The sequence below is a fragment of the Esox lucius genome, chromosome 14, assembly GCF_011004845.1.
Source record: "Esox lucius isolate fEsoLuc1 chromosome 14, fEsoLuc1.pri, whole genome shotgun sequence".
Classification (NCBI taxonomy): Eukaryota; Metazoa; Chordata; class Actinopteri; order Esociformes; family Esocidae; genus Esox; species Esox lucius.
In genome coordinates this window covers 28,391,046-28,417,203 of record NC_047582.1, presented here as the reverse complement: position 1 = coordinate 28,417,203, position 26,158 = coordinate 28,391,046, and the positions used below count along the sequence as shown (strand labels likewise).

The following is a 26,158-nucleotide window of genomic DNA, read 5'->3' as shown; positions in this document are numbered from 1 at the left end:
TGCCTTCAAACTATTTTCTTTGAAGTTGCCCTGATTCAATATCACGATAATAAAGCTATTTCTTTCTGTTCCAGGTCCAAATCAGCACTGGGTCACCAGAGATGCTGAGACAAATAATAAGAACTTCCACGCTCCTGATTGAAGACACATTCTATTTCATTTGCATTTTGTTCGACATTTTTAATTTAACCTTCAGTTTACTTAAATAATACTTATCTTGCGGAAGCCTTTTAACTATAGAATTCGGTGCACCTGTTTAAAAAAATCTCAATGGCGTTTTTAATAAAGAAGAAGAAGTTCAAGTTTCAAATCCATTTTACATTGGAGGAGCTCACGGCCGTGCCGTTTGTGAATGGGGTACTTTTCTGCAAGGTCCGATTGTTGGACGGTGGAGACTTCGCCATGTCCTCATCCAGGTGAAAAGCATATATATATTTTTCTGTTAACCTTGATTCTAATGGCAATGCATGTGGTTAGTATTGTTATTAGCAACGTAACAGCTCATACATTACCCTGCAGGGTCACGCTTCACACGGGGTGGGTTGTTGGCAGACTGTCCTGAAAGCTTAGTTGAGTTTGGTCAATGTGGGCACATTAAGGATTAGCCTGCATAGCCCTACGCAGTTGGAACACACCTGTCAGAATTGTAAATTGTGGATTAGAAAGATTTTAAGGTTGGTTTACAGTACGTTGTATAGTATTCATTTTTCATATACATTTTAGAGGATATAAGGCTCTCAAATTCAGTAAATATTTTACTTGGATTCCCTGGCAAAAAGTTGCATGACATTTTATAATAATTTAAACGGAATAGTATTTGTTTATTTCACACTCCTGTTTCTGACACAAAACTGAGTTTTTAACAGCTTGTTCATTGGAACTGGACTATGTCCAAATTCTATTCTAACAGACGCATTGGTTTTATACAACCATAGCAATAATAATTAGTAACAAATCTTTTTATTGTATGACACCTTGAGGTACAGTTGCTGTATGCTTTATGTCCGCCACAACATGACAAGATGGGCCACATGTTGATCAATGTATATTAGTGGGCTGTTAAATAGTGTTGAAAACAACAACAAAGATAAGCAGTCTGTTTAGCACAAGGCGCTGTAACCCTTCTCTTAACCCTTGAGAAGCCCACATCCGTTTAGAGCCCTCGTTCTACTTCTCTGCAAGAGTTGTATTTTCCCCTCTCCTTCCATGTTGGCTAATAGTCTTGACTGTATGATCTCATCCGCTGGATCCCCTAGCAATTCTCTCTTTGATGAAGAGACCAGAGTATAGTTTGCCTCTGCAGATGTGGATCTGTCAGGGCATTATGCAGTTTCATCTCCCTGGCCACTCCTCGTTTCCCCTTCGGTAGGCCTTTGCCTTGCTTAATGGAGAAGTCTGTCATCAAAGGCCTTCACGTAATAAGTCAGTTTTGGATCGCTCATACCGTGGTTAAAAGGTTGTTGTTGCCTTTCTGATACTCAGGCATGTGTTGCTGTTATGAAATGGCCTGAATCCATAAAATAAATGTTGATGTCTGTGTCACGACTCCGAAATGGACGCAGTTGGGAATGAGACATTGCTGTATTGTTGCCAAGGCAACACTGAATCAAAGGAATCAGACCCAACATTGCTTCTCTCCCCTTGCAAACCAAACAACCATCATTATCACTCTGTGAAAACTAAATACATCAACACAGCTGACTAGGCTATAGTATAGACAATATCTACAAATTCTGACAGTTTTATTGGTGGTAGTAGTAGTAGTTGTAGTTGATGATGTCATTATTGACATCCTCGATCTTATGGATTCCGCAAAGCACAAAACAAATGATTGGCCACTTCCGTCTAAGATCAGCTGGAATCCACAACTCTGACACATGCATGTGTCAGTTGCTGTCCTGTTTTATTTGGCTGTGACGGTTTAGTCTCGTGCAACCAACATAATGTTGCAAGCTCACTTTCAGCAGAATGTGTGGTCACAAGATCAGGACTTGTATTGGCTGCCTTTGCATAGAGGACAAGGCTGAAAGCTGAGTTTTGCATACAGATCCAAACACAGATAACTGTTATATCTCAGAACGGCCAGGTCCTCTAAATGGGCAGCACTTAGTCTTGTCTTATCTGGGTTGTGGATGTTTTAGCTCTAAGTGGTCAGTGACCAGAGCTTTATTGACCTTGGGTGAATGCAGAAGTCACGGTTACGGTCTATGGCTGTACACTGTGTATGCGCAGCTTACACATCCCCCCCTGGAGACGGATCTTGGTGCTTAGAACATGTAATACAGCTTCGTAAATAAATATGGGGGGGGGGGGGGCAAAGCCATTGTGAGGGCAAGCCTGGCAAAGCCATTGGAACTTCATCCTCTATCGGGCATTGGTGCAGAACCGGTGAGTAATTGCAAAAATGCTGTAATAGTTTTTCTTTTTCTGCATAGTGCAGCTTTAACTGCGGTGGCAATGGGCAAAATGTAATAATAAATTAGAATGTTTCGTTTTCCACGTCTCCACTTTATCGGAAATGTACTGAATCGTGACTTAAAAGTTCCGGTGCATAACAAACCGTGACTTTTGCATACCGTTACACCCCTTCTATGCTGCTATCAAATTAGCCTTTTTGAAACGGCCGCAGCTGTGGACACCCTCCCATCCAGTGATGTTGTTTTTCAGGAATCTGATTGTGAAAGAGAAAGTAGGCATTGCTGTTTGAGAAGAAATGGCCTTTGGGACGGATATCTGAGTTGAGGTCAAAAAGGAGAGACGTTGCAATACGTAAACCGACGGTAGGCGAATAAACGACGTGGGACGGGGACGAGGAGGGTCCTTGATGATGAAGGGCGCCTTCATGTGGCATCTTTTCAGATGTCATGGATGAATGAGAGCCTGATCCCAGTGATGCCCTGGGCCGTCTCTTCCCCCTGCTGGAAGACCCTGGGGTCATGTGCAAAGCAGTTTCCATACCAGGCTGCGAGAAGCACTTGGAGTGGACCCAGTGTTGCGTGCCAAATGTCTGTAGTCGCCTTGGGCAGTGGAGTTCCAAAGTTATGGAAAGGGGACACATTCTTCTGTTATAGATAATATATTAGAAAACCCAATGCAGTCTGGGAGCAAAATTAATTTAATTCCCCCTGTTGTAGGGGTTCAATATCCCTGTATCAGGCACCTGAGCTGAAAAGTGTGTATTTTGCCTGTCCCGAATATCGATTAGATAAAACCCTGCCATACAAATAACGGGAAAGTCAGGGCGTTTGCCGGGAACCTTCCTGGTGTCACTGACGATGGTCCTACTGGTTGTGGACACGGAGAAACGTTTAAAGGAAAAGGCCTGTGGAGAACTGGGCCCGTGGAAAACTTGGCCAGTGCTGTAGACTTCTGTAGGCTGGTCAGACTGGCCATGACCCGAGCATGCAGTCTGGAGCTCAGACCGACAGGGACGGACAAACTGAGCCAGTGACCGTCTCTGGTACTGTTTTGATACAAGGACTTATACAGTGTGCAGGTTGTGCGTTAGGCCTAGCTGGCGTTGCAAACAACACGCATCAACACGTTTGTGTCAGGGACGTCTGCCGTGATGTTGTTGACGAGGTGTTGTTCTGTACGCCAAGTGAGTCCAGGCGGACATGTTGGAATAGAGACCTGGGTTTATTGGTGGCCCTGATATTTAGCCATCTCAGTCATGTACTTCTCAGCTGGCTGTATGTGGCCTCCAGACTGCAAGACAGCTGGCTTGGCACTGCTCTGTCTTTGCTGTTATGGACAGCCTGGCTATTTTGAGTAGAATGAGCTTTTTATTGTACCTTTTGCATATTTTGCTGGAAAGAAGCTTTTGTATTGTTTGAATGCCTTTGTTTATGTAATGTTATTTGTGGATTCAAATGAAGCACACTGTGTTTGTGTGTGTTTATTCTAGGACTAGGCTGTTAAGATGTCCGGGAACATTGCTACTCTGTATACAGGGACAGAGGGTAAGGACATTGACAAGTATGAAGGGAAAGCGGGAGAGAGAGAACATGTGAGAAAGAAATAATGCGATGGGCAAAATGATACTGAGGACAGACAAGTTTTTGTTTTCCTAGTCAGTTTTCTCCCTCTCTCACTCCATCTCTTTTGACCCTGCAGTGAATAGCAGGAAGACAAAAGCTCAGTGTCATTACTCTGAGAGGTCATGCCCTTTTCTGTGCATATTTTTGTAATTATGTTAGTTTATTTATTAATATTTAACTGATTATATCTCAAGTCAAATGCTTTTGTGAGCACACAAGTTAGGTCGCTTATTGAGCCAAACTACACTTACATCGCTTATTGAGCCAAACTACACTGCAGAAATTGCTACTTATTATAGTTATTGGTATATTAACATGTGATTATGAAATCAGTTTTGAATGGACACCTTCTGGAGGTGGACCAAAACTTGTTTGGAACTTTATTTCAGTGCGATGGACAGAAGGACCGGACAGACATGAACTGAAAACTCTTTGAATGGAGCTTGTCACTGTGAATGACTGTCTCAGTTTTCCACTAGACTGTTTCCAGATTTCAGATAACGACACTATCACGGCACTAATGATCAAATCATGAAGCAAACTACCTACAGTCTTTACTGGCTGGCGTCTTCGTTACTGTTTTGAGGAAGACTGGAAAGAATGTACACTTGGGACCTTCCAGTAGGGTGGCATGGCAGGGGTATTACTGATTTAATGTTAGCCACAGTCTCTGCTCTTCTGTTATGTCACATTGTTCCCAGACATTCACTTTGGTAAGGTCATCGCACTGAGGGCAACTCTCCCCTGCTGTTCCAGTGAGATGGACTCTCGTGTTGCTACCACGATTGGAAACTGTCACTGCTGAGGCTTTGGGCTTGGTAGGAAAGTTGTTAAATGTCTTTCCGAGGCACTTATTACCTTGTACGAGGCAGAAAGAAAAAATGAACTGGTAGGATTTCGGTTTTGTTGTTTACCAGTGTGCTTGGTGATGTTGTGTTTAGGTCAATGGGGATAAGTTACCATGGGGACACCTGTACAGAGACGATGTCACTCCCCCATGCTTGAAATGTCTTCTAAATCCTTTTCTGTGTCTCAGTTTTTCCCCTAACGAACTGTTTGGTTTTCACTCTGATTCGTTCCTTCGCTCTCACGGGGGGGATGTTTCAGCATAACTTTTTCCAGCCTGAGTGAAAAAGACATCCAAAACCCCAGAAATCAGTGTCACATAACTGGCATCCACCCAAGAGTGGAATAGTTCAGATTCTGTACAATTTAAAGCTATAGTGCACAAAACACACCACATTTGTTGTGGTACAAACTAACCCGGGGAAGCTTTGCTGCCCTTTACGGTGTTCTCATTCCACCTGGAATGCATCTGTGAAATGTTGCCCCACGGGTAACTGACAGTTATGTCATTCATTAATGAGTGTTGGAGAGCCCTCAGGAGTTGTTCACACACATACCATGTACAATCATTTCACGGGTAACCATTTAAGCACTTAATTGATGTGTGTGTGTGCGCTTGTGCGCGTGCGTGTGTGTGTGCGCGCGCGTGTCCAGGGAAACTCTAATCTATGGGCTGTCAGTGTCGGCAGCGATTATCAGCATCATTGTGTGCTTGTTTCTAAATGTTCCTTCCTGTCCGTCTGTCTGGCTATTACTTAAGCCCACGTTGACCCGCAAATAACACAGTACAACCGCTGCCCAAATGAAATGCGTAACGTTGACCGCAGAGACTCCGCATCGGACGTCTGTAGCCTGCGGTGTCAGCCACATCACTTTCATAAGCACCTAACGGCAGCACCACAGCGCCGTCCGAGGGCAGCGTCACTGTGCCTGGCGGCAGCCAACGTCCTCCCCGGCGGCTAACGCATAATGAGTGTGTCCCGGGGGGCAGTTGACGGGTTACTCACGGTGTGACGTTTTCTCCTCACCAGGGTACTCCTTTTGAGACCAGGTGGCTGCACTCCCCTGTAATTTCTTAGGGGTTTCTGAGGGGATATCGAGACACACATGCATACATGGCTTCATCTGCGTGCGTGCGTGCGTGCGCGTGCGTGGCAGGCTATAAGTGTATTGCTGCAGCAAGTGGACCCTCATTCCACAAATTCCTTTGCGAGAGAGGACAGAGCGAGAGAGAGGAGAGGGAGAAAAGAGGGAGATTTTCAGACAGAGAATGGACCCGGCTGAAGAAAGAGGCCAGAGGCAGGTCTTTGTTTGAAGAATCTGGAGAGTTGGTTTTAGCGCCACTATTTGTTTGAATGGTTTTCAACTGACCAGGATGATGTTGTAGTATATTCTCACTTGCCTGGCAAAACAATGATTAGATTAAAAAAATATTTTCAATGCGGTTTAATTACTGCAAGTATAAATGGTATCAACATAAACATGCCCTTCCTGTCCTAGAATTCAAATGAGAGCCTGCTTGACCTGAAACCATAGAGAGCACAAAACACCCTGCCTCTGCCGAAACAGTAGGGAAACTATTTCACTGGGAGGTGTGTGTGTGTGTGTGTGTGTGTGTGTGTGTGTGTGTGTGTGTGTTTGTCTCTGTCAGGTGATCCAGAGATTGAGATTATGAAATGGTTGGGGCTTTTGATTTAAGGCTAATGTCTAAGCGGTTGTCTGGCCCGGCTCTGTGAGTCACGACAGCCACTTCTGCCAGGCTGTGTAAGCAGCATTTCTATCTTGTGGAAGTTGATCTCTTAATTAACATCAGGATAACAGATTCTGTGTAGAGCTCTGCCACACCCTCCATCTCCTGGCTCTGTCAGCCCGTATGGTTTAGCTTGGCAGTGTGTCTTCTGGGTAGCCTTATAGCACTGTTGCGTGCGTGTGTGCGTGCGTGTGCGCGTATGCTGATTGGCCTGACCAGTCTCAGTAGATGATGTGGATCTACCATGACCAGTCTGCATGGACAGAGAGCTGCCTGCCGTTCTAACAAAGATATGTTTCCCAAGTTACACTAACTAAACACTTTCATTTTCATAATTAGCAGAACTAAATGACTGCAAATCTTTTAAAAGTTAAGTAAACTTTAGGATGATGTCATTTGTTTAATTTGATCATGAACCGCAGCGTTTCCCAATCCTGGTCCTGGGGACCAAAAGGGGTGCATGTTTTCATTTTTGTCCCTGATTTACAGCATTACATCATCATGTTGAACATGTTACCATTCCTCAGGTTAGCAGTGTCATTTTGTCTCCTGGCTGTCACTGGCTGTGATATCGTCTCTGTGGCGTGGCACTCCGTGACATCATCATCATGTCTCTTTGGCGTGCCTTCATCCCGCTATTGGACAGTGCAGTGACCTACATGAGTTGAAACCGGAACTTAGCCTGAGAATATTGATGGTGTGTGTGTGTGTGTGTTTGTGTCCACATTCATAGGTCTTTGCTGGTGTCTTTGGGCACCAGAGCCTGTAAATGTCCATTTTAAAGCATCGTTGAATAAGGTTTATGTATCTGAGGTTCTGCGTTGCAGTTCTACCTTGTGTTCATCTCATTAGGAAATGACCAGTCAGACATGACATATTGATGACTGTGATAACTCTCTCCCAGTGCTCCTGGTGTGTTTTCAAGTTATTGATGTTAAGTGCTTGTTGATCAGTAGTCTGTCTTCTTCCTTTTCTGTACACAAGTGTGTGCGCGCGCGCACGCACACACGCACACGCGCGCACACACACACACACACACACACACACACACACACACACACACACACACACACACACACACACACACACACACACACACATATATATCACTTTCAGAGGGATCCATTGTCCTGGAGAGCTAGCTGGGAAACCGGACAAGCAGCGATGTGAGGGGAAAACTGAGGAGTTAAAGGTCCGTTCCACCCTGGATGGAGGAAGGAATGCCTCTCAATTCTTTCCTCCGGCAATGACTGCTGTGTGTCACCAAACTTGACACAGTCATACACCGATCAGCCGTAACATTATGACCACCTGCCTAATATTGTGCAGGTCCGCCTTTTGCCGCCAAAACAGCCCTGACACGTCGAGGCATGGCCTCCACTAGACCTCGGAAGGTGTGCTGTGGTATCTGGCACCAAGACGTTATCAGCAGGTCCTTTAAGTCCTGTCAGTTGCGAGGTGGGGTCTCCGTGGATCGGACCGGTTTGTCCGGCACATCCCACAGATGCTCGATTGGAATTTGGAGGCCAAGTCAACACCTTGAACTCGTTGCGTTCCTCAAACCATTCCTGAACCATTTTTGCTTTGTGGCAGGGTGCATTATCCTGCTGAAAGAGGCCAATGCCATCAGGGAATACCGTTGCCATGAAAGGGTGCACATGGTCTGCAACAATGCTCAGATAGGTGGTACATGTCAAAGTAACATCCACATGAATGGCAGGACCCAAGGTTTCCCAGCAGAACATTGCCCAAAGCATCACACTGCCTCCGCCGGCTTGCCTCCTTCCCATAGTGCATCCTGGTGCCATCTGTTCTCCAGGTAAGCGACGCACACGCACCCGGCCATCCACGTGATGGAAAAGGAAACATGATTCATCAGACCAGGCCACCTTCCTCCACTGCTCCATGGTCCATTTCAGATGTTCACGTGCCCATTGTAGGCGCTTTTGGCAGTGGACAGGGGTCAGCATGGGCACCCTGACTGGTCTGCGGCTACACAGCCCCATACGCAACAAACTGAGATGCACTGTGTGTTCTGACACCTTCCTATCACTACCATCATTAACCTTTTTAGCAATCAGAGCTACAGTAGCTCCTCTGTTGGATCGGACCACACAGGCCTGCCTTCGCTCCCCACGTGCATCAGTTAGACTTGTCCCTGTCACCTGTCACCGGTTCATTGATTTTTCTTCCTTGGACCACCTTTGATAGGTACTGACCACTGCAGACCGGAAACACCCCACAAGGGCTGCAGTTTTAGAGATGCTCTGACCCAGCCATCTATCCATCACAATATGGCCCTTGTCAAAGTCATTTAGATCCTTATGCTTGCCCATTTTTCCTGCTTCTAACACCAACTTTGAGGACAGAATGTTCACTAGCTGCCTAATATATCCCACCCACTGACAGGTACCATGATCACGAGATTATCAATGTTATTCGCTACAACTGTCAGTGGTCATAATGTTATGGCTGATCGGTGTACGCCGTTTTGTCATGTAGTGACTGAGTTCTGTCTCTAGACAGGTGTTTTTAAATCCCTTGTTGATCTGGTTGGAGATGTGGTCACATGGCATTTGGAGGCCACGTAATAGTGGAGTTTCTCTGGAAAGGAACTAATGGTTTTCTGATGCTCAGTCCCTCCTGTACAGATAAAATGAATTCTAGGATCCTCTTGAAACAGTCACTTGGGCTTTGCCTCCCTCCATCTTGCTGAGCATCAAGGTGGAGGGTGGTGACACCTCCCAAGGGACTTGAAGAGGAAAGAACAAGGCATGAATAAGATGACCGGGCCATCCACATTACAGAAAGAGGAAGAGATGAAATCAACATGAAACATCAACAGATAGGAAGGAAGCTGTGTGTGTGTTTGTGTGTGTGTGTGTGTGTGTGTACGCAGACATAGGTGCATTTCTCAGCAGGGTGTGCAGTAGCTGTTTCTTCTAATGACAAAGTGCTGCTTGCTGCTAATGCTGAGTAATAATGAAACTACATTTTGGCACTTTGTGCCCCTGTCTGAAAATTGTTGTTCTCAAATTGAGCTGCAACACACATGCATGCTCAATTATGCACACCCACATTAATATAGTTGACATTAAAGGCATTACATTTACCAGAAATGTAATCAACGTTTTCTCCAATTTCAATAGTTTCTTATAGTATTTTTCCACTTGGGTGAAGTCAATCCAGTAGTGCCAGAAGACATTCACAAGAGACACCTGTCTGTGCATTAAAGCCTGAGTCACCCGTACAGCACCAGAGTGTTGTGTGATTTGGGGGACAGGCGTGTGTGTGTGTGTGTGTGTGTGTGTGTGTGCGTGCATGTGTCTGCAGTGCATCTAGACTGTCAGGATTGTCAGGCCAGTCTGTTGTTGTCATTAACTGTTGTTGTTGTTCATTGTTGACAGGGATCCATGAGCTTTCAGTTGCAGTCCATGGCTGCTGGCTGGGCCTCACCAAGGGTTGCATCACGGAGGCTCCGTTATATCCTCAGACATCTCTTCCTCCTTGCTTCTCTCTCTTGCTCTTTTTTGAGCGCTGAAGTAGGTTAAACGAAGCCCCTGGGGATTAGAGTGTGTGGAGGAAGAGGAAGTGCTGTCACTTCAAACTCACTCGCAGGCTTGCTTCACTGTGCATGTGAGCTCTCCAGAGGAAAGTATTGGGCATAATTGGATTTGAGCTAATGAAAATACTTCGGTTTGCCATCAAATGGAGTGGTTTTTTGTGACGTTTGATCATGTGAAGGAACACTTCAATCGCACGCTGTCTAGCCTGAGTCCGGCCTTGATATTACGGACGATAAGGTAATCAGGGAGCCTATAACACTAAATGCAATGTTTGTTCAGTTCGGCTACTCGATATTTGAGAAATAATCTCCTTTACAGTTTGACTGACTTTTCCCTGAGAACAAAAATCCTAACCATTACCCCAAGCCTTAAATGCTCTCACTTTGCCAGATCCTATTCAAAATCCTATTTTCCTAAACCCTAACCCCAAACATAAAAATTCTGCACATACTGGGAACATGTTCTTTCTTGGTCTACAATACTTGTATTGACTTCTTCAGTCCTGTCAATGTTTAGTTAAATATATTTAGTAGCAGCAAACATGCAAAAGTGACACAGTTAGTCCCATGATAACAGAGCCTGCTAATACAACAAAACAGAACTAATACCCCCCCCCCCCCCCAAATACTTCTCTAAAGGCAACCTTATTTGATTTGCTATGTCACTCCTCGTATTCTCAGATCATGAGGAGGAGTGGATGGGAACTTCCTTGCCTTACTTTGCTTTCAGCCTATATTAGCTGAGTCATCGCAGCTTAATGGCTTCTTTCTGTCTGTATTGGCTCTGTTGTTTAGTCTGTCAGTTCTCAGGTTGTTAGGGAGTGGAAGTTCCCTGGTTGCCTGACGACCCGATCCAAAGTCTTCCACTGCACTGTCCTCTGCTACATATCCCAGTCTGAGATTCCTTCCGTTGCAGTTGAATAGGCGGCGTCAGATTGAGGGAGATTGTCACGGAATACGATGACATATTTTCAAAATGTCGTCTTTCCCACGTGTCCCGGCTCATTACCAACTCGTCAGTTTCTGGGACCAGTCAGACGGAACCCACTGGTTGCTGGTGCCAAACAGGTGGGACCCATCGGTTTCTGTGAAGGACTCACTTTGTGGAGAAGAAGCTAACATCTTTGGCTGTGGTGCAGCCGTTTAGTCAGAGCAGGGAGTTTGAGTGGCCAGGCAAGTACTCTGGTGCCTCCCAGCTGTTCTACCTCAACTTTCAGAGCTTGGGCTCTGTTCAGAAACACCCACTAACCACTACACAGAGGAACATGTATTTCCTAAATGTGATAAAGGCCTCTCTGACTTGCGCTTGAAGCCCAAGCTCCAGGAAAGTCAGTCTAGCGGTTAGACCTTTCGACTAGGAGTAGTTACTAGTTAATGTATTAGTACTGGTAGCACCTGGCTACTGTCTAGGTGGAAAGTTTGTCTGAGCTCGGCTGGCTTTGCTCAAAGTTCAAAGGTCAAAGGTGCAGAGATAAGGTGGTCTGCCAGCACCGCTTTCAAATATTAGTCCTGTTGTCCCTGGTGCGGGGGGAATGTATACATGAGAAAACTGTGTGTATGAATGTGCAGTGAGTGTTTTTCTGTCTGTCGTCAGGATGACTTGGAGAACTTCACAGGGCTCCTACTGCTCCCTCCTCTGTCCTTTCTCTCCCTCCCCTAGTCTATCCTCTTTCCCTTAGTCCCCTCCTCTCACTTGAATGCATAAACACACACTCCCTTTCACTTAGGAAGTGCCAAGCTATCAGCTTTCTGTCTGCACCTCACTTAATTTTACAGTAAGTCTATTGAAGCTTCATGTGAGCAACTTAGTTCATGGTCTTTTTCCTGGTTACTTCCAGATAGGAATGCCTGTTTGTTTTGTTGTGTAACAGCAAGCGGTGATTGCTTAGGCATTTGTTAAGATTTGTCAAATGACGGGCTTGCTTAAGCGTTTGTTGAGCATCGTCGTAGTGTTTGTTAAGCATTGTTTAAGCAGTTTACACAGCTCCTAAAACAACATTCTGGGAAATTGGGTGCTTACTCATTCTTGCCCTGGGCAGGTAACTACTGCAACAGGCCAAACTGGCTTCTTCGATAATGTTTTCATTAAGACATTTGGGATCTTTGCCCCAGGAGACTGTTGTTTTTTGAACTGACAATGAGATGTGAGTTTGTCTTGTTCGCATTGCAAGATATATGTATATACCAAGATCCTATTGACTAAAACCCCTGACTTCCTCTCCCATTTCTTTTATCTCCCAGTGAAAGTTTGTGATTTTCCTTCCTTATCGAGAGCCTCATCATCTCTCTCTATCTCACCTGCTCTCTCCATTTCCTTCTTTCATTGTCTCTGTGATGGGTTTATTTCTGTCTCTTGATCTTTTTAAGTCTTGTGTTTACTAAATCATTTAGAGCTGCACTCCATTCTGGGACTCTACCACTCTGTCCTGTTCCATTAACATTCAGTTACAACCAGCACACTCATTCTTATCCCTGGAGTTTTCTTAATATACGGAGACTTGAGTTGGTAGGCCAGGGTAACCCGTTTGTATGTATTTATTTAAAATGAAGCCTATTTGTTGCTACAGTTTCTATGGCGCAAAAACCAAAATAAACATATGCAAACAATGCAACACACAAAAAAGAAAACAAAACATTCTCAAATAATGCATTAATGCACATTTACTGCAGTTTGTGTGTGTGTGTGACTCCTGACGCTCCAAGCTCAGCCACCGTCCATGCTTCACTCAAACAGGAGTCTTCCTTCTGTCATTACTAAGGAATCCACCTCTGCAGGCTGTGGCATGAAAATTGTTTTTAGAGACTGGGATGTTGGGCATGCTTCTCTGCCGGGTCCTGCCCGTCTCGCCAAGGGAAAGGATGATTAAATAAAACCTATTTTGATGTGGGGCGTAGGACACTGGAATAGGGTGTAGTAGTGTGTTTGTTACAGTATGAACCATTTATAGGTTGGGACATTGTCTTCCAAATTTTTTACTAGTAAAATGATAAACATTGGTTGTGGCTAAAGATGTTAGGGTTGCACACTGACCTCTTTAGCCGTATTGTTTGAATATAAGCTCTAATTTACATTTAAAATCAGGAAATTTACTCCATCCATGATTTTACCAATTTCTAATATAAACCCCCTCCAATGATTGCATATAGTATATCATAGAGAAAGATGCATACATATACAGGAATTTCAAATAGCAGCTCAGTTAGCAAGATTTATGGTTTTACAGAGTTTCTAGTTACCTTCTCAGCTTTCCCTTTCATTTGCACAACACTCCTCTTTTACCCTATAATTTCTTTACATTCTCTTCCTCTTTCACCCCATTGATTAATTTGCGCCAGAAATATAGGGCAGTTAGATCACCAAGAGCATGTGGAAGAAAGGAAAACATTGCGATTTTTTGTTATTGATGTTTCGAGAGCTTGCTTTTTTTTATGTGGTAACAATCATCTACAGCTCCAGAATAAATTAAGAAACCACTGCACCTTTTTCTTTCCTTTCCAAAAAAGTTGAAAATGTAGGTTTTGAGTGAGGAACAGAAGGGTTAAAATTAAGAGACCACTGCAAATTGAACTTTCTGTTCCTCACTCAAAAGAAAAAGTTGCAGTGGTCTCTTAATTTTTTTCCGGAGCTGCATATCTAAACAAAATGAAGCAGTGAAATGAGAGAGAAAAAGTAAAGAAGCGGCAAATGATAGAAATGTAAATGGAATGTAATTTGTAAATAGAATGTAATTTGTAATTTTTATCATAGGTACACTTCAACTCTGAGAGATGGAATCTAAAACAAAAATCCAGAAAATCCCATTGTATGATTTTTAGTAATTAATTTCAATTTTATTGGATGACATAAGTATTTGATACATCAGAAAAGCAGAACTTAATATTTGGTACAGAAACCTTTGTTTGCAATTACAGAGATCATATGTTTCCTGTAGTTCTTGACCAGGTTTGCACACACTGCAGCAGGGATTTTGGCCCATTCCTTCATACAGACCTCCAGATCCTTCAGGTTTTGGGCTGTTGCTGGGCTATATATCTATCTATCGATCGATCGATCGATAGATAGATATCCAATCAGCGTATTATATATGTATACCGATCAGCCATTACATTATGACCTCTGACAAGTGAAGTGAATAACACTGATAATCTCATCATGGCACCTGTCAGTGGGTGGGATATATTAGACAGCAAGTGAACATTCTTTCCTCAAAGTTGATGTGTTAGAAGCAGGAAAAATGGGCAAGCATGTGGACCTGAGCGACTTTGACAAGGGCCAAATTGTGATGGCTAGATGAATGCGTCAGAGCATCTCTAAAACTGCAGCCCTTGTGGGGTGTTCCTGGTTTACAGTGGTCAGTACCTATCAAAGAAAAACGGTGAACCGGCAACAGGGTCATGGGTGGCCAAAGCTCACTGATGCACGTGGGGAGTGAAGGCTGACCTGTGTGGTCCGAACCAACAGACGAGCTACTGTAGCTGCGATTGCTAAAAAGGTTCATGCTGGTACTGATAGAAAGGTGCCAGAACACACAGTGCATCACAGTGTGTTGTGTATGGCGCTGTGTAGCCGCAGACCAGTCAGGGTGCCCATGCTGTCCCCTGTCCACTGCCGAAAGCGCCTACAATGGGCACGTGAACATCTGAAATGGACCACGGAGCAATGGAAGAAGGTGGTCTGGTCTGATGAATCACGTTTCCTTTTCCATCACGTGGATGGATGGCCGGGTGCGTGTGCGTCGCTTACCTGGAGAACAGATGGCACCAGGATGCACTATGGGAAGGAGGCAAGCCGGCGGAGGCAGTGTGATGCTTTGGGAAATGTTCTGCTGGGAAACTTTGGGTCCTGCCATTCATGTGGATGTTACTTTGACACGTACCACCTACCTGATCATTGTTGCAGACCATGTGCACCCTTTCATGGCAATGATATTCCCTGATGGCATTGGCCTCTTTCAGCAGGATTACACATCCTGCCACAAGGCAAAAATGTCTATGCCTTCGATGGTTCAGGCAGGTGGTCATAATGTTATGGCTGATCACATGCGTCAGCAATCCTGTGGAGACAGATGGCAAAGATGTAATGGAATCAGCCGCTTTCCATGTGGATGTGCTCCTAGCTCCTTCTCCCTTCCCAGAAGGCCATCTGTTTGACTAGGCCCCGCCCTCTTCTTGGTCCTTTCCATGTGATCTCCCGTGACCGAAGCATGATCCACGGGCCCGGTCTTCCCCAGTTTGCACCCCCTAACACTGATCATCTGAGATCATTTAAGAGTCGGTGGTTTCATTCAGTGTATGTTCAAATGTCAGTGGAATGTAGAAATATGTTTTGTTGTTGAAGTTCCCGCTTCCTTTTTCAGTCTGTTGGTTTTGAATGCCTGATGAACACAGCCATGTTTGTAGATGTCGCTCTTGGTGCAACATGACACTATAGCACCCCACATAGCATAAATTATATGGCACGCTCTATGTTTCTCAGCATGCACTCTTGTTGTCATGCTTTCACTAAAGTGAGCTGAAACCAAAAGGAGCCGAGAAGCCCAAGGGACATATTCTAGAGTCGACACCCAGTCAAGGTGTCTCTTAAAAGAGGAACAAGAGACACATGGTGAAATGGACGAAAGATCTGTTCCCAGAAAGTGATCTTACCCCGTCCCACTGTCCTCACATTTAAACCAATCACTTATTTGGAAGTTGAACTTTGTTGGGAAAGACATTTCCAGTGGAGGATTGTTAGATTTTTAACTATAGAAGAGTGTTATTTTTATATTCACCTACACTTCATCAAATACTTTCATTTTACTGAAAGTTGCCCTTGATCAGAACGTTGTACATTTCCTAAAGTAAAACCCTCAGATCCCTACCTGTTTGTTCTTTTTAGAGAAATTTCAATAGCAAGAATCTGGGTCAATTCTAAATCCAGTTCAGTCCTCTGGGACATGCTGATTGGATTTCTGGTTCTGTGGGTTCTGTGGATGTTGTTGATGAAACATGAGGTCAAATTCATACCATACGAGCTACTCTGTCTAGTACTAGTATCTTTATACTCCCATGCTCTGTCCTCTTTTTTTTTTTGTTGTCATTTTTTTTTTTTTGTCATTCTCTTTGTTTAATTCTGTCCCTCTGTCTTTGTGTGTGTGCGCGTTTGTTGGTGTACATCATGTTAACACACGCACACATTCAAATTGAATTGGAAAATACAGGTGCAGATGGAGTTTCTCATGGATGTAATCATTTTCACACATCCCTGGTTCACCTGTGTAATGACCTAAGGGCTTGGCGGTGTATTTGGACTGCTGTGTCCTGTGGTACCAGCTGGACCAGGTCCAAGGCCGTACACTGGTAATGTACTGGGAACGGGGGGAGGGCTTCCGTCGTGAACGCCTCCACAGACCCTCGCTGACTGTCTCCTGGCCGTGGCTGTACAACTGTCACCGTGGCGGAGACCGTTGTGTCTAAACTGTTGCGCCAGTATGCCCTGTTGTAACCGCCATGCGCCTCCGTGAGCCAATGTTCCCGCGGTCCCCGGGAAGAGTAACCTCTGCGTTAGCAACGGGGACGCTATTTAATTTAAACGTGTGTGCGCTGTGCGACCTGTCAGGGTCAAGTTGGCAAGACGACAAACAAATCCGCACTCAGGCCTGGATATATTGTAGGTGGATTTAGGTTACCTGTAGTCTGCCCCTTCTCAGGCACGCTTGATGATTGTTTTGTCTGTTTTTGAAATCTAGGTCATTGTCTTCCGTGTTATTTTATTTTTTCTTGACTCCAGTGGCAAAAACATCTCTGCTCTGAGTATAGCCTCTTGCCGGAGAATCCTGTGGTTCAAACATCTCTCCCTTGCACGCTCTCTCTCTCTTCATACTCTCTCTGTCCGCCTCCCTATTCCTGTCAGTTTCCCCCATCTAATTTGTCTTCAGTTGGGGTAGCCCAAACCCCTGAGGGATGCTGGGTAAATTGGGCAGAAGGAAACCGGGTAGGAGAAGGAAGTGGGTGAAAAACCTTAGTCATTATTCCTGACCAGATGTTTACTTTCGTGAAGTTTTAAAAAAAGAAAAGCGGGCTATTTATTGTTAACAGATGTACGAAGGGACATGTGATACGAATGGGAAATGTGGAGGAACGGGACAGCAGGTCCCAAAGGCAGTTTATTACAAATACGTTCTCATGGACATTCCTGTGCCACATTGAACTGTAGGTATTCAGAGGAGTGATTGGGGGTCTTGACACTCCCACTACTCATTCCTACACACGTAATGTCTATCTCTGGCTTGCCCTCACTCCTTTACTCTGTCTTTTCTTTTTGACCTATGCACTTTCTTCAGGCACGTTTTCTGTCTATTACTTGATCTTTCTTTGGTGTTTGTGGACAAACTGACAGTTTCTTTTGCCAGGCTTGTGTGATTGTGCGTGTGTCTGGCACCTGTGTCTGGCGTCTGGCGTCGTCCAGCCTTTTCCGGACCTTTCCATTCCGGGGACCCACACTTAACACAGTTGTTTCTTATACAGAAAGTATCTTGCAACACATTTGCAGAGTCAATTTTATTAGTGAAACTAACACATACAGGCTTTAATTTTGCATACATTTTGATACTTGCTCTGTCAAAATGTATGCAGTGCCTATAGTAATTATATTTACAGTCTAATATTAAGTTTTTAAGTAAAACCTAACTTTTAGGTAACATTTCTAAAAACGTACTACCTGCAGAGGTATGGTCATGGATTAGGGATCCACTGTGGGATCACTCTGTTGTCACTCTTGGCTGTTATCAAGTGAGCGTGGCGGTGTTTATGCAGAGGGCTTTAACAGTCCTTCAGGCTGCATGGCTAGCGTGCCTGGGCTGTGTTCCTGGCAAGCCAAGAGCCCTTTCGCCTTTCCCACAATAACAAACATCAGTGAGATTTGGAATTAAGATTGGAATTGAGAGTGAGTGAGTGAGTGAGTGACAGAGAGAGCAGATAACGGGACAGGGGGAGAGAGAGTGAGGACAGAGAAGGATTGAAAGGGAGCAAACACAGAGAGGGAGAGGGAATGCGAGCACGGAGAGGGAGAGGGAGAGGGAATGAGAGTGAGGGAGCATGGAGAGGGAATGAGAGGGAGAGGGAGAGGGAATGAGAGTGAGGGAGCATGGAGAGGGAATGAGAGGGAGAGGGAGAGGGAATGAGAGGGAGGGAGCACGGAGAGGGAGAGGGAATGAGAGGGAGGGAGCACGGAGAGGGAATGAGAGGGAGGGAGCACGGAGAGGGAGAGGGAATGAGAGGGAGGGAGCAGGGAGAGGGAATGAGAGGGAGGGAGCACGGAGAGGGAGAGGGAATGAGAGGGAGGGAGCACCGAGAGGGAGAGGGAATGAGCACAGAGACTTTCTGCACAAATCCGGGCAGACTTTGGTAATAGTGAATTTAAGTAAAATGTATAACTTTTTTTTTTTTTTAAAGATGCCATGATTCTACTAGGAACTAGGGCAGCGATCTTTCAGCAATCACTGTTTCTACTTTCCCCACATTCTCGATCCTGAATAAAGCATAACATTTCAGAAAGCATAGAAAGCTACCCACTGATTATCAAAATCCCCAAAATAGCTGTTTCACACCGACCTAAAGGAAGGCAACTCTCAAACCTTCCACAACATAGCTCTCATCTACAGAGATGAACCTGGAGAAGCATCCCTAAACTGTTCACTAAAAAGCAAAGACCCAGACAGAGCCAAAACAGATCAACACAGAAACAATCAAATAATGTCACAACCGGGATTCAGAGAGTTTTATTGCCAAGTAAGTTTCAAAACAAACTAGGAATTTGTTCTGGTCCGTTACTGCAGCAATTTTGTACATAATAAATAAAAATTATAATAATAATAGTGGACTGAGCATAAGAAATCTAGACTGAGCATTAATAAATCAATAGAAAATATATTTTTCTAAATTAAGGTGCAAGAATTGTCCAGTTGATTGTTGTGTGTGTGTGTGTATGTGTGTGTGTGTGTGTGTGTGTGTGTATACGGGGGGAAAAACGACCCAAAAATGAGCAAATAAGAATCGCACCTCAAAATACCAGACCACTGTGACTAACCTTGCTCTGTGTAAAGCAATGTAGAGCAATGAAAAATTCAGTCATGGTTCCTTAGTACTGTAGGTTTTTGCACTGTGCCCAAGCACTTTTCCAATTTTCCAACAAGAACACATTTCCTTACAATTATTAACCACCTTCCCTCCATGGTTCTGTTGAAGTCTAATTTCAGAATAATAGTAATAAATGTTTTCTATATTTCACACAAAGCCCTTCATTCCGTAATGCTTGAAATGATTCCAGGACTCTGTTCAGAAGTGTGCAATTTTAAACACCGTAAACCACGTTCAAATATAAATGTATTTTGTAGAGATTTTTTTCTCTTTCTTTCTGTGAACAAATAGCAATAATGTCAGCTAATTACATTTGGTTTACATTTCTGTACAGATTTTTCTGTATACTCATAGAATTTCTGTTTTCAAAGCCTTGCTGTCGTTGTCACTTTCCTGTCAAAAATAAAGGTTTAATAAAAAATAATCAACATTCTACATTTCATAAATGTTGGCTGGATGTTTGGGTAATGTATAGATTTTCCAGACCTGCTTCTGCTTGGTCAGTCTAATCATGTCTTCCTGGTTCTGGTTAGTGTGGAAGAGGGCCTGCAACTCCTCAGTTATGTTGACCAAAGTTCGTAGACCTGTGACTCACTAAGTGTGTGTATGTACAGGCAGGTGACAAATTAAAGGACAAACCTGAGCGCTTGACCTCTACAGTGATGGGGTCCGGTGGCTACAGTGATGTGGTCCGCCATGAGGGACATTTTCCTGTCATGGTTTCCTGTCATTTTCCAGTGACACTTCACTGATTTCCAGTGTCACTGTAAAGCAGTACAACGTTATTCTGAGAGATCACATTTATCCTAGGGTGAAACATGTCTATCTTGATGGGAGTGGTCTCCTCCCGGATGACAATGCCCTCAGCCACAGGGCATGAGGGGTCACTGAATGGTTTGATGAGTATGGAAATGTGAATCATATGCTATGTCCAATTGAACACCTATGGGAGACAGCGCTTTAGACAGCGCTCTCCACCACCATCATCAAAACATTACATGAGGCAATATCTTTTTGAAGAATGGTGTTCCATCTATCCAGTAGAGTTCCAGAGACTTGTAGAATCTATGCCAAGGCGCATTGAAGCTGTTCTGGCTGCTCGTGGCCCAGCACCTTACTGAGAAACTTCATGTTGGTTTTTCCTTCAATTTGTCACTATGTATGTAGTCTGTATGTATGTATGTATGTATGTATGAATACCTTTTCATGACACAATTTCCATTGACCTCAACAGACAAAACTGGTATAAAACAGTAACACTTAGCAAGTGTGTTTTTTTTTGGTGTTCACCTTTTACTTACCTGGTGGGGACAGAAGATGTAAAACAAGGACGATTTGAGTCTTTTTGGTTCAGGTGTTAAGTTTTTTTTGGAGTGAAGGCTATGGCATGGGTTTAGGTTATGGAGTAGTGGTTCAGGATGAAGGGATATGAATTGGGACTGAGTTTGTCCGCACAAGGGGAGCGATTCCTATAATGTGTTTGTGTGAGTAGGAGGCATGTTTTATATCAGACAAATATTCAATAGATTTGCTGTAATTGTGAACTTTGTTTGCTTGCAAACAAAATGGAGCCTACATAAAGTTATTACCATTTATTCATGTGCATGTTCAAAGTGTATAACCAGTCCCACTCTTTCACTCTCGCTCTTTCCCTCTTTCCTCTCTCTCATATCCATAGTTTTCCTTTGGAATCTAAGAGGGGCTTTTTCATTCTGGCGGCTGAGATTGGACACAGATGTGTTTCGACTGCATTTGGTTGGGCGTGTGTCTGTGTGTTTTGGTGTAGCATGTCTGCCTGTGTTATATCACACATCAAGCTTTGTTTCTGTGGACCTCTAATAGGGGTTCTTACTGTATACTGGGATGTGCGTGTGCGTGTGCGTGTGCGTGTGCGCGTGCGCGTGCGCGTGTGCGTGTGTGTGTGTGTGTACTTTTCCCTTTCAAGGAGCTGGTTTGTCGGCCATGAGGACAGCCGCCCTGCGGAATCGTTTCGGTCACCGCCACGTCAGCAGATCTCTGCTGTGTGTGTGTGGGTGGGTGTGCATCTGATCTGTGCATACTCCTGCCTTCCTTCCTGCTGGTTTCTCTGCTGCCTGGGATTTCTAACCTTTCACAGTGGTTTGTGTGTTTGTCTTTCACTATGTTGTAACTTAGGTTTTTTTCTCAAATCTGTGTTGGCTTTGTCATTTTGGCTGAATCATTCATTTATTTTTTTGTTATACTTATCTGCCGTTTCGGCAATAATGAAAGCTGAAGTTATAAGGAACACAAAGATGATTCGATTTTTTTGTCTATTTACAATTTAAATTAATAAAATATAAGTTCACCATGTTGGTTGTAGTCACAGATGAACGTCATTACTCAAATGTTCCGTTGAGGGACTCCCTCCTGGAACCTTGTCCTCTTCTGTTCAGTGCCATCTGACTCGGAATCAGAGCTTTCTGGGCTGTCCTCTGATTCTTTAGAGGTCCTCTTCCGGGAAACAGAAGGCACACTTTGGGATAGCAAATATTTTCCCTCATACTTCCTTTTTAGAGGGATCTCGCAGTGACCTGGGTTAATTGAAATGTCAGACTCCCAGGGCCTCTTGCAAGGGGTGATCACTCTACTGATGGGGAAACAATCCTCTGATGCTGTCTCCGTTTTAGATGGGGTGTCTGCCGACTCTGGGGGACCAGATGTGGCCCATTCTGTAGCTCTGCTACAGCTGGCCTCATGCAATACAGACACATAGAAACTTGTCTTAGAAACTATGGCTCTGACTAGGGAAACTAGGGTTCTGGTGTGTGAAACTAGGCTTCTATTTGGAGAAACAAAGTTTCTTGCCTGGGAAGCTAAGGTTGTAGTCTGGGAATCTAGGACTGGTTTGGGAGCCAAGGGCTCTAGCCTAAGAGCCTAGGTTTCTAGCTTGGGAGTCTAGATCGGTAGCCTGGGAACCTAAGCCGCTATCTGTAGGAATTCTGTTTCTAGCCTGGGAAAGTAAGGCTCTAGCCTGGGAAACTAGGGCTCTAGTCCGGGAATGTAATGCTCTAGCCTGGGAAACTAGGGCTCGATCCTGGGCTACCGGTTCCTGGCCACTGAGGCTCTACAACGAACATGAGGAGATGGAGGACATCTGAGCTGGATGGAGGACGTCTGAGCTGGATGAGGGCATCAGCGTTGTCATCAGAGATCAAAGTCAGACTGATAGCCAGAGTCGCAGTCCGAGTCAAACTCCTGGTCAGGAATAAAGTTCATAACAACGGGAACCAAAATGAATCCCACTGGCATTGTATCAAGTCTATACAGACTTGATACAATGCTATACAGTGTATCTAAAAAAAAAAATTAAGTAGTTTATGATCAGTATTAAGTATAATCTGTATAGAATTGTGGTATTCTAGAACATATTTACAATCTTTTCCATGGTAATCCAAGCCAAGGTTCCTTATGATGCAGATATCAGAATGTTGGATTGTGACATGCTCAAAGGGCTTAGAGATTCTGTAGCATGATGGCCTAGGTTGGCCCAGTGGAAGGGTGTCCGTATACTGCTGCAGCATGGATTCAAATCTGACCAACTGCTCTTTCAGCAAAAACTCTGCAGAGAAATCCAAAAAACATTACACCTTTGAAATTATAATGGAGACACCAAATGCATCCCATTGCTTCCCTGACCACTGACCCACGAAAACAAATGAAATATCTGAAAAAATACATAATAATAAGAAAATAAATAATATTATTTATTCAACGCTTTTCTTGACAGTATCTAGAAGTGGTTGGAAAGTAAACCACTTGTTTGGTCTAAACTGTAGACCAAACAAAAAGAGAATGACTCTTTAACCACACAACTCAGCTGACATACATAGGTGTGGTAATGAAAGTGAACTTTTCCGGATTTCAAAATGTTTTGTCCTATGTTTGGATGTTCCATTGTTCACCAGCCTGATGACCAGTGTCTGAGGCTTTAATGGCAGTGGACAAGAGCCCCTTTGCAACGTTTGGATTCCATTCTTTTCACTTAATATCTTTAAAAATATATATATAAATTACTGTGTTTATTTTATATCTAGAATATTGTTTTCATTTATTTGTCAGGTTGAATCCTGTGTAACATGACACATCCAAGGCTATGGAAAATGTCAATCCCTAATCTCTCCTAGAAAACACATTGATCCTGTGTTATGTAATACTTGCCTCATTGTTTCAGTTCTCGTGTTTTGTCTTCTTGTGGCTATTCGGTGCAGTCTTGAAGGGGCTGCATTGGGGTGCTGTGATTCACTGCTTTGAACGTGACTCAGCATTTCCCTGTACAGTTCTGCCTGATGTGTGTAAACAGCAGGACTCATGGGGGACCAGGGTGGAGAGAGAGCCAGTGGTGTTGTTTATATTTCCCTCTAATGGTGAGGATGAAGGTGGTGGTGATGATTATGATGACTTTTTGTTCAACAGGGTCACACTGATATTTAGGAAAGATAAAGTTCACCCTGATCTAGAGAGGGATGAGGAGAGGGGGACGGGGGGCAGGGAGGGGGACAGGGACGGGGGACAGGGGACAGGGGACAGGGGACAAGGACGGGGGGGCAGAAGGTGGGAAGGGTAGACATGTTTGATAGAAAAGGAAGTAAGGAGAGAGAGAGAGAGAGAGAGAGCAGGAGAGTGACGGGCAGATAAGGAGCAGGAGAGAGACCGATGGATAAGGAGCAGGAGAGAGACCGGTGGATAAGGAGCCGGAGAGAGACCGGTGGATAAGGAGCAGGAGAGAGACCGATGGACAAGGAGCAGGAGCGAGACCGATGGACAAGGAGCAGGAGCGAGACCGGTGGACAAGGAGCCGGAGAGAGACCGGTGGACAAGGAGCCGGAGAGAGACCGGTGGACAAGGAGCCGGAGAGAGACCGGTGGACAAGGAGCAGCAGAGAGACCGGTGGACAAGGAGCAGCAGAGAGACCGGTGGATAAGGAGCAGCAGAGAGACCGGTGGATAAGGAATAGAGAAAAGTGCGGAGACGGAAGGGGAAATGGATAGTGGGACTGAGCGTGAGAAAGAGTGTGAAACTGAGAAGGGAACTACAGATTTAGGGAGCGGTAGACACTAGACAGACGTATCTCTACAGGATCCAGATAGCCCTTCTGCACCCAGTCGCCATAACAACATGTCTCATGACTGGAATGACAGTCTGTGTTCAAAGGTTGATATCTGCAGAGTGGGCGCCAGTTATCTCTGTCCTCGCTCTCCAGTCTCAATTCAATTCAAATGGTCTTTATTGGCATGGAAGTTACAACTGAACAACACTGCCAAAGCAGTTTACAATTTTAATGATAATCATAAAAGAAAGTTCATACAATTATTAACAATTCAATTTATTTAAATACAATAAAATTGTGTGTGTGTGTGTGTGTGTGTGTGTGTGTGTGTGTGTGTGTGTGTGTGTGTGTGTGTGTGTGTGTGTGTGTGTGTGTGTGTGTGTGTGTGGTTGTATGTTGCATGTGTGTGTTAGATTATTGGGTGCAGGATTATTGGGTCAACTGGCTGTCCCTATGGGTGTTGCATGATGCAGCATATTTTGCATAATGGTTCTTCTCACCCAATATGCATTGTAATGTTTCGACTTCTGTTTTCCGAATTCTCTGTCGTTTTTCAGTCTGGGGGAAGAAGGTTGCCCGCAGATCTGCATAGCTATCACACTTATGGAGAAAGTGTGTTTCGGTTTCAATTTCGTTCTGTGGGCAGAATAAACACATCCTGGCATCTCTGGGTTGCTAGAGCTGTCTGCGACGACCTGTCTCTATGGCCAGGCTGTGTTCGCTGTGTCTGTCTCTCTGTCTCTGTCTCTCTCTCTCTCTGTCTCTCTTCTGTCTCTCTCTGTCTCTCTTCTGTCTCTCTCTCTCTTCTGTCTCTCAATAACATTTAAATGACTTACACTGAGTGGCCAGTTTATTAGGTACACCTGCTTGTTAAAGGAAATGGCCGAACAGCAAATAATGTGAGTGCAGCTCAATATATATCATATGCAGACACTGTCAATAGGTTTAGGTGTTGTTCAACCAAACATCTGAATGTGGAAAATACATGATCTAAGCAACTTTGACCTTGGTATAATTGTTGGTGCCAGACGTGGTGGTTCCAGCATCTCTGAAACAGCTGACCTCTTGGGATTTTCATGTACCACAGTCTCTTCAGTATACCAAGAATGGTATGACAAACAAAGAACTCCTGTGACCGGCAGTTCTGTGGACAAAAATACCTTGTTAATGAGAGAGGTCAGATGAGAGTGGCCAGACTCGTTCCAGCTGACAGAAAGGCCGCAAATACTCAAATGACCACTCTTCATGAGGGCGGTTTGCAGAAGGGCATCTCTGAACGCACAATGTGTTGAACCTTGGAAGAGAATGGGCATGTGCTCACCAAAACTGGACTGTCGGAGATCAGAAAATCGTCACCTGGCCAGAGGAATCTCGATTTCCCGCTGTGACACACAGACAGTACGGTCAGCGTTTGATGTAAAACACATGAATCCATCGTGCCTTTAGGTCAACAGTACAGGGTGGCGGTGGAGCAGTGGTCTTGGCACACATTAGGCCCCTAACAACCAACCGAGCAACATCTGAACGCCGCAGCGTAATTGAGCGTTATTGCTGACCGTGTGCGTCCCTTTGCTGGCCACTGTCTACACGTTGAGTGGACCTCTCTGTCTCTTTGTGTGAGTCACGGTCCAGCTGGATGTGAGCAGTATCAACACTGAGGGAACAATCAGCAGGGCGAGAGAGGAAGGAAGCTACATGTGATAACAGTAACCCTGTTCCGTTTCCCCCGCTTCTCACCCAAGTGTTCACTCGTTCACTCCTGTGTTCGCGCT

The 26,158-nt window shown here is 44.5% G+C and overlaps 1 protein-coding gene across 2 annotated transcripts in view; it reads left to right on the top strand.

The window, feature by feature from the left end:
- The window catches only part of fam102ab (family with sequence similarity 102 member Ab), a 41,570-nt gene that overhangs the window by 529 nt on the left and 14,883 nt on the right, over positions 1–26,158 (top strand). Inside the window, exon 2 of one of the 2 annotated variants that reach the window (XM_029124933.2) lies at positions 75–416. In XM_029124933.2, the coding sequence (XP_028980766.2) occupies positions 271–416 (146 nt within the window). In that variant the 5' untranslated portion in view covers positions 75–270. Of the gene's footprint in view, positions 1–74; positions 417–24,045; positions 24,300–26,158 lie in introns of those variants that run through there. The other variant, XM_034296942.1, reaches the window with a different exon arrangement.